General features: G+C 40.2%; 1 protein-coding gene across 3 annotated transcripts in view; it reads right to left on the bottom strand.

Moving 5' to 3' along the window:
• Window positions 1-9,346, bottom strand: part of C5AH15orf41 (chromosome 5A C15orf41 homolog) — a 123,084-nt gene extending 113,738 nt beyond the window's left edge. For 2 of the 3 annotated variants that reach the window (XM_030452564.1, XM_030452563.1), the window contains exon 1: window positions 9,027-9,313. In XM_030452564.1, coding sequence (XP_030308424.1) covers window positions 9,027-9,127 — 101 coding nt within the window. In that variant the 5' untranslated portion in view covers window positions 9,128-9,313. Of the gene's footprint in view, window positions 1-9,026 lie in introns of all 3 variants that reach the window. The other variant, XM_008495249.2, reaches the window with a different exon arrangement.
• Window positions 9,347-9,657: the final 311 nt, after the last annotated feature.

Below are 9,657 nucleotides of genomic sequence, written 5' to 3' on the forward strand. Positions count from 1 at the left end.
CCCTCCTTCCAACCGCACCACTGCTACCACTCTTATCTGTGTAAAGTATTCAGGGCATGTAGTGTGTTAGTAAAATAGCACTCCTGAAACACCAGCCAGTTAAAAAGACAGATTTTGTTTGTGACTACTATAAAACGCGACAATCTTTTATTTAAATTCATCTATACGTCTTTATTATGTAACCTAGACAACCCCCAAAACATTTTGTAACTTAGCTTCTTTGATCAAATACCTTTTACAGCAAGGGAGTGCTCAAAAGGACCCGTTTTCTTTGTATTTGCCTAGCGAAACATATCAGAGCTCTCTTAATTGTGTTCCTCCTAAAAGCATAAGCCACTTAGGAATAAACTTCCGATGTTCCAAAGACAGGTTGGCTGTCAAAGAAATAAAGCTTCTAGATTTCACCCCTTTCAGAGCAAGGCAATATACTTGACAGTCTTTATTCTATGTGCTGGAGGAGAAATTTTATTTAGCTTACCTATTCAATGATCTATAGGAGAAGAATATACATACCTCACACTTCTCACTCTGAAACACTGAGCTTCAAACGAATTAGTCCACATGTGCTGAAGAGTTAGCTGTCTACAAGTAGAGCACAGTTCTTGGAAGAGGTGTAACAGATGTGAGTAAACTCTAGGTAAATAAGCATTTGGTTGCTCTGAAATGCAAAGACCTTGGATTTCTCTGCTTGCTAGGTGTGATCCAGCCATAGCCAGCAGAAACCAATCCACATTGCCCTACCGTTCACCTCAACCTTGACCTGGAGATTAAACTCACTTTTATTGCACACAAAGGTCATCTGTGTTAGGTCAAAATTCAAAGTCCCTTGTCAGCTAAGGTTGATATATTCCAACCTTTCCTACTCTAATGCATCAAATTTTTCATGGTGAGGTCATATTCGGCAGACAGTGTATTCAGCAATTTATCGTGCCATTGTAATATAGCCCGCAATATGATTGTTCAAAAAACAACACATGAATAAAAGATTTTCCCATCTCATGTAGCAAATCCCCTCTGCTCATATAACTCTTGCCCAAACTTGTTTGCAGGCTTCAGAAGAATGTTACAGTATGGAACTGTTTCTGAAATACAATCAAGCACAACCATTTTTATAATTTTTGGTCTGAAGTACAAATATAATGGTATCCTAAAATCCACAAGCCAATTAAAATGCACATATGGTCAGCATTAAAACTTCCACTTCATCCTTCCTTAACAGCCACCATAATCTAGCCCTTAAATCTACAGACATCTGTTGGGCTGTCTGATGACACTGAGCTTGCTACAGAATGAAATACTTAGGAGAAACAGTGCTAGAAGACTTATATTGCTATCCTACTGGTGATTACCATCACCATGGAATTTGTCAAGGGGCAAAAAGTAGAGCCAAACTGAACTTCATGAAGCAACACAGTAATGGACATTGTGACCAAGCTAACTCCCCCATCTTGACATATAAAAACATATTATTTTTCTTTCTCTCTTTCTTTTCCCTTTTTTCTTTCTTTCCCTTTTTATGTTTTCTACTTCTCTCTTTTCCTGTTTTCATTTTATGTTCTTTTCTTCCTTTTAATTTCTTTTCCTTCTTTCTCCTGCATTTTCTCTTTTCCCTCATCTTTTTTTCTTTTTCAATTTTTCTTCTTTATTTTCTGTCCTTTGTTTTTCTCTTTTCCTCTTTTGTCTCTTTAAGTTTTCTTTCTTCTCCTTCTCTCTTTCGTATGTATTAAAAAAAAAAATTCCTAACACACAGCTACAAAAGACTCAGAATGTATTTTCAAATTACAGCGAACAAATTTCCACGTCTGCTTAAGAGGCCCCCTCCAATAACTGTACTTCACCATCAAACCTTCAAAGGATATAGGATTGGCTTCTAAGTGGTTTGTATAAATTCCTCAAGGCCAAAAAGGCTTTCTCTTTTACTCAGCCAAAATGAATTTCGCAAGTGTAATAAGTGCTGTTCTGTGTGATTATTTTTTTTAATAAAAGGAACTGCACTCCCATATGGTAGGACTACTCATATTGGAAGAGAAAAAGGTTAAGAGAGAGGAGATTTACCAGTACTCAAGAACTCAGAAAGTACAACCTTAATTTTGATTGTGAATTTCAAGCAAAAATTCAGGTCTAATCTTTAAAACAACTTTACATTTTGTTCAGATAGACAACATATGTGGGTATGCTTGTAAGACAGAGAATTATTACACTTATAAAAATTGTACAAGAAAACTACAATGGACTTCCCTCAAAATTAACCTTCATGTGAGACATGCGTGTACATGTCATCTAGATTTTGCTAAGCAGATAACACATACACAACTCAAAAGCATACTCTCCATCCCTTTCCAAACAAATCTGGAAGGTACTCACATCCTGAGGACCTAGAATTTATACATATCAATGTAAGAATTTTCTGCTTGTTGGTCTTGGAGAGCCCCAAAACTGAGCAAAGATCTATTTCCTACTCTACCCTGAACGCTTCTACTGCTTTCAACAGCTTGCCTTTAAATAAGTATCTTATGTTTAACCTAATGAATAATGGAGGAGAAAAAGTTATTCTGAGTTACATGCTGATTTAGTTAATTTCTGTCATGCAACGCTCTGTATTACAGAGGGGGGGTGGGATTAGTATCCCTCCTATTTAGGGTTGTAGCACAGCAAACATTTTTTTTTAATAAGACATACCAAATAAGACATACATTACAAGTTCTTTAAGGCTTCTTTGTGAATATGCTGCATTTTATTAGTGGTCATTTCTGAAAACTTGTATATTATTTTCTTTTCAAATAATGATCCAAGACTTCCTTCTCATCTGTTATTATCTATCTATTTACCTGTAAAGTTAAATGCAGCGTCAAGCACATAACAGAATTTAAATTATATTAGGCTTTTGCTACATGTAATAGTCAAAAACAAACAGTACTCTGAAAGTCTAACATAAAAGTAGAGAAAAGAAATATAAAAGTTAGTAAGTTCTACTGTTTTCATAGCTGCCCTAGCTATACACTGCAAATCACTTAAACCCAGTACACTAGTGAGAAGTATTTGCCACTTTAAAATAGGCAGGGTAGAAATGTACCAATGGCCATTTAGTGGCTCCCTCCAAGTCTCTGCATCTCCTACTGGCATCAAGTTATTATTCTCTCATTTAATGTTTTACTGAAATTGACAAAGTGGCTTATATATGCACTTCTTCATCTCATTACTACACAGTGAGAATACAGAAAAGCAGAGGGAAATTAAAATGTGCCTTTATACATTCTTTTTTTGCAAAATAACTTTCTAGTACTCATAGGCACAAAGGCAAATCTTCTAAATGAGATTTGCTAGATTAGTGTTTGCAGAAAAAAGCAAATCAGCCTACTTCACCTGCTTTCCAAAACAATTAACCAACTACTCAGAAGAGCAGAAATGTCACACACCAGTATGTTGCCTGCTCATAGACAAGGTTTCCCCAGTATACCTGTGCTTGAGTCCTGAGCCTAGAACTCTGAAATCCATGCAGACAGCTACGTGCCTTCTGCCCCTGAGCTTTATTGTCCTCCTTCCTGGGTAGCCACAGCTCCAAGGAATACTAGCACAGCGAATTTTCCTTCCACCTTGATTCAATCTCCAGGTTCCATTAGTACCAAGTATCAAAACAAAGAAACAGAGAGGAGAGAAAAAAAAAAAAAAAAAAAAAAAAAGAGGGAGATGAAAGAAAGGAACAGTTCTACCTTCCTGTTTCCCACCACAACCATCCTGGGTTTATCAGCACTGCTTGATAATCTAAGCAACAGCACAAACAAAGAATTAAATTATCCACCAAAAAAGCAAGTTGTTTCCTTACAAATAAAACTGTCTGGAAGAGGAAAATCAGAGGCCCATCTACTCCAACTCTAAAAACCAAAAAGAAAGGCAACAATGACACTGGAAAAGAGGAGGAAAAAAAACAAACCAACATAACTCAACCTTAAATGTATGGTAAGAGCAGTACCATGGATACCAGACATTTAAATTTCTTTTAGGGCTCTTGTTTCAATATGAACCATCACTGAGAAAGTGATAAAAATGCACAAATAACAAGCAGATAATATTTTCCAATTTATACTGTGAGGCATTACCATGCAGCTACATTTTTTAAAAAAGAAAAATCTTGTGATGCTTCCCAGGACTCGTGTCATTTAAGAAAGCTATTGGTAATTTGAAGAAAGAGCAACATAACAACTGAAAATGTGTATAAAACCTGAAGTGATATTAAGCTATGAAGAAGACAGGTCAGGAATGTAGCGGAACACCCATCACTTGATGTGTTCTGGCAACAAAGTCCATGTGTATTCCAATAATCAAACATTAAGTTACATGATAAAGCCAAATGTCCATACTCAAATATCAAGTACATCAATATAAATCTGTGCATCACATTTTTCTTTTGCTTACTGGAAGAAAAAAAAAGAAACAAAAGGAAAGGAGAGGAGGGGGTAAGATCTCACTTCCCATTTATGGCAGCTACCCTTAGTTTCCTACTGTAAGAAAAGCTCTTACTGATCAATATGCAGGAAGCTTTTACAGAAGGGACACAAACAGTACAGTACTTCTTTGAACAAGGCAAGGAAGAAAAGTGAAAACCTGCAAAAAGCAGATGCTATAAATTCTAATGCTTTGAAATCCTCGTACTTTGAAACTCACTATAAACACTATTTGCACTCAGATAAGCTCAAAAAAGAACACTTTAACAGCCATAAAAGTGTAGGTACTGACAGGGAAGTTGAGATAGACGCCCCAAGTTTATTTAACAATTTTAAGTAAGGAAGAGAAACCATGCAGACTATACTAATTGTGGAAGAAATATAGCACTCCTAGATGGAACAAAATATGTTTCACAACAGAGCAATGCAAGAACTTAAAAAGCATGGAGTTTGGAATCTCTAAAAGATACAAGGCTACCTGCACGGTGACAAAGTTTCTGGAATACAAAATTTAAGCACAACATAGTATAAAAAACTCAAAGACTCATAACAGAACCAAACCAGGAAAAGCTCTGCTGAATGAAAAAAAGACAGTACCATAATGAACTCAGTCAGCAAACCTTACACCCTGAGAAAGCTTGGTAGAGATGACAGGAAGAGTCAATAAAGAAAAAATGTAATATTCAACCAGAATTGGACAAGAATAGCAGCACCAAAATATCTACAAGGTATAGATGTGAGAACTGTCCAGACATTTGTCAATCACATTCTATGGGAAAGAAGCTTCTAAGAAAAATTTCAAGAGAAACTATGTATTCTGCCACATAAAGAAGAACTGAAGTTTCTTCGCTTTGTTTTGTTTCCTGGTGACAGCTAAACTGAAGTACTAAAATATCAGCTAGTATGAATCAAACCACTAGAAGCTGGACTAGTCTTTGAGCACGGCTAGAAGGTTAAATGTCTAACCTACATTTTTCACATAACTAGGGAATGATAAGGTGATTTTTGTGCAAAAGATTTTACTACTACTCTTAACTGCTATTTGGAAAACAAGCATTGAAAGTAAACAGACTGTAACTTTCTCAGAGCATTTTCTGCTACACCCTACATTTCCCACAACTAACTAACTAACAGGTAATCCAATTTAGACATTAAGTCTCATTGAGAATAGTATCCCAAAAGAAAAAACAGCTCACAACCAAAGAGAAAGCAGACAAATGCACAAGTTACAAAGAAAACCGTAAGTTATTAGCAAGTGGATAGGTTCAGGGGAGAAACAAAGCAGAACAGGTGGTACACTTTAGAAGAGCACAACACAGAAAACACAGATTTATCAGTCAACTGGTGTGTACTTTAAGAAAGCCAAAGGAACCATGTATCAGTGATTCAATACTGGAAGAGGTTCATCATGCTTAATACCCAAAATTACATTTTGATAATCCTACAGTGATCAAAAAAACCCCGACTCTGAAACATGAACACATTAGAAGAACAAAATAGAAGAATGGATAAATAAACAGGCTGTTCATTGCCAGGCATGGAACACAAAGTGCCTCACGAACAGTGAAACAACAGCAATTTGATTCCCAAGTTTCTATTTTTGCAAAATGACTAGATTTTAAGCAAAACAGTCTAAACCCCTGTTGCCTGCAATGTCAGAGGATTGTAAAAAGATTTTACAAAGTGTTAATTCTTCTATAAAGACACCTATGAACAGTATTAGAAGCAGTCTAATTTTTACTATTTGACATTAATAAATCACATGGCAACACCCTTTGAAGCAACAATCACACCTGCTCAAGTAGTTCAATAATGGTGAAGAAAAAACTACCTTGTTATCTCAGGTCACACTGGAATACCTATAAACACTAAGCTGTGGGTGGTAACAGTTTTATGGAAATCACTAATTACTCTTTGAGAGAAACTGCAGAACAATAGCAGGTCAGTAACACAGTGTGAAAAATACTTTATATAAGTAGGGACCATAAACTGTTAGTCTTCAAGAACCACAACAGACAAGGGAGGACAATAGACAAAAGTATGTAAGAAAAAAACATGAGCAGATTAATGCAGAAATCGAAAGACTCACAAGATCTATGAGGCAGCAGGAACCAGAAATACTTAAAAACTGTCAATTTATGTATTGCATTACCAGTGGAACTCCGATACTTCCCAGAGAAAGATTGAACGTGCAAGGTGAATGGCAGCTCTTAGGGATGGTAATACTTTCCAGTCTGAATCAGCAACTCTTACCATATAATAATGACAAATTGGTTAGGGACACTTTCATCACACTGCAAGTGCCATGACAGATTCTGGAATATTTTCTTAAAAGAACTGAATTAGAAATTTGGGGTGGGTGGGGTGTTTGCTTAATTTTGGTTTTCATAATAATAATAAAAAAAAAAGAGCCAAGAAGTCTAATCAAATCCTTCTCATCCTAGAAAAGCATGACAAGGTTCTATATTATAAGAAACTTACTCCACAGTTACAAAACACATCATTGCAAAAGCCTCCCATTTAGCATTTAAGATGGCACACAGGTTTACCAATTTTTGCAGCTGGCCTCTTTTACAAGATAACGGTTAGAGAGACTGCAATACATCTTCCTTACTGCTAAGGCAAGCAGTGGCCTTGGAATGCATTTTTTTTTTTACTGCATATCAAAATCATTAGCCCAACATATTTTGCTACTTCAAACTTTTTTCTCTGATGTTCTTCTGCATCTGCCCTGCTGTAAGAAATAAACAAAAAGTCAACAAACATCACTTGCTGAGCCACTCACAGAAAGGAGACATACAGATCTCCTCAAAAATACACTTAAGACAGGCATTTTTTTTAAAAAGGTATCAATTCATTCATTATTCAACAGCATGTTCAGCCAGCAAATCACGGAAACAACTACTATAGCTGGACCCTGCTTTTCAGTGTTTGCAACTGAGCCCGCTGCTCTAGGGGAAAAAAAAAAAAAGTAAAAAAAAAATAATTTCCTGATACAAGTCATCGTTATTAATTATATATATGAGAGTTATATTAGTATATAGTTTTTCAGGAATTACCAAGTTCTGAAACTGAGGAGTCAATGAATCTTTTCCAGCATCAAGGGAGTGGGACTGGGAAGTCAAATATATCAGCAGACAGGCCTAGTAGTTTTATGACCAACTTATTTTCTGTATTATGGACATTCATGTGCCTACGAATCTGTCTTGGAAGTAGGTTCCTACAGACAGTGACTGAACAGGCAAACCAACCCAAATTCTAACCACCTTCTCTCACAATGGTTTTACAGGGTGACTACAGCTACACTAACACTCTAATTTCATTAGCACCAAAGTGATAAAGCGAAGTCTAAACTCCTTAGACATATGCTGCCACAGTAAGTGGTTCCTCAAGTTGCAGAAGTACTGTGTAAGGTGAGCTGGGTTCCTGACAATGCAACTCAATGCACCCACTGTACAAACCACACTGCTTTAGCATCACTTCTTCACTACAACAGGGCTATTCCCTCAGCTTAATTTTTAACTACATGACACACTTTCCAGAAAAGGAGATTCTACTAGACAATTGAAAAGCCTAAGTTAATGCTGGCTCTTCATCCACTTACTCTAAGTTTATACACAGCTTCAGACAGTCACATCAGCCATGCTCGTAGCAAGACTATCAAGGCTCACCCAGGAAACATGAGAATGATTTTCTCTGTTCCTTTTTCTGTCTCTCACCAGAGTAAGAGCAGCACTTAAAACACTGCAGTTCTCTGGTGCATCTCAGACAGCACCACTCCTTTCCCCACAAAATCCAAACTGGTTGCCTGCCCAAGCCAGCACCCTTAATCCATCCTTCCAGTCCTGAAAGAAGATAAAACCCTTCCAAGATGTCCTTTACAACTCTGTTCTTGTTGGTGGTAAGCTCATTTTGGAAATCAACTAATCTTCGTGATGAAGATCAGTGCATGGAAGCACACTGTCATGTACAACTTTCCATACCGACCTATGGTCACTTGCAAATGTCTTTGGCAATTTCAAACACAGCTCAGGTAAGGAAGCAGGTGAATGCTTACCCAGGTCATCCCTTTTTCAGTCTTCAACGGGAGAACAGCATCAAGAGTTACGGTTCAGAAAGCTCCTTCTCCCTAAGCCACAGGGACAGGGGTGTTGCAGGCCGAACTCCACCTTTGCTCACAGCCACAGAGCGCTGGCCTGAGCCTTAAGGCTTCATCCAGGTAAGGTGTACGTGGTGTTTAAGAGCCTCATGAGTGACTCGGGGGCTTTTATTTGGACATACGACAGGCGAAGGGCGGAGGAAGCGCTCTTTATTTTGTGCCACCTTCTCATGTCACTGAGAGTGAGAAGTACCCTGCACCTAGGAGTAGCTTCAGCGAGCTGCTGCTTGCCGTCAATGGCCGTGTGCGTGTGTAAGTGATTTTGTACCGTGTGGGGCCTGGAACTGGAGGTACCGGCTGGAGCTTGGCGGAGCCGCCCCTCTGCAGCCCCTCGTCCGCCCGCAGCGAGCTCGCAGGCCGCCGCCCGGGGCCCGAGGCACCGGCCCCGCGCCGGGCAGCCGCCCCGGAGGGCAGGAAGCACTTACCTAGGGAACTTCTCCTTCAGCTTCCTCAGGCTCTGTCGGGTGGGCTGCATATGCCCCAGGAACTGGGCTATTTCATCGTACTGGGCTTTGGTCAGCTTCATGCCCCGCGCCGCCCGGCCTGCGCGGCAGCAGGCAGAAGCTAAGAGAGTGGATTTCCCCGCTCCGGCTCCGCGGCCCCGCCGGAAGGCGAGTGGCGGGAGGCCGGTGACGGCAGGGTCGCTGCAACACCGAGAAGCCCTTTCCTACCAGCCCGGTACCGCGGTCGCGGCTGCCGCGGCCTCTTTCGGCAGCTCCGCCCCGCCGCCCGGCCGGGGCGGTACAGGAGGGAGCGGGGCGGGGAGAGCCGCCATCCCGGGCCGTTCGGCTCTGCGCAGCCGCTCGGACGGGTGGAGAGGGCCCGGCGCCTGGGCGGTTTGTCCCCTGCGCGGAAATGGCGCTTCCCTGGGGGCTGTGGAGCGGGGTCGGATCTCTCGTGATTGCCTGGAGATAGAGAAGGACGCTGGCACCTCATGGCTGAAGAGATCTCCGCTTTTGCGCTCTACAAGCCGCTCCTTGCTTCGACGTCGGCGGGGGCGGCATTGGGCACCTCAGGTGTCCCCCAGCCCCGCCACCCTGGGTGCCTCTGGGTCTG

Source organism: Calypte anna, chromosome 5A (assembly GCF_003957555.1).
Source record: "Calypte anna isolate BGI_N300 chromosome 5A, bCalAnn1_v1.p, whole genome shotgun sequence".
Taxonomy (NCBI): domain Eukaryota; kingdom Metazoa; phylum Chordata; class Aves; order Apodiformes; family Trochilidae; genus Calypte; species Calypte anna.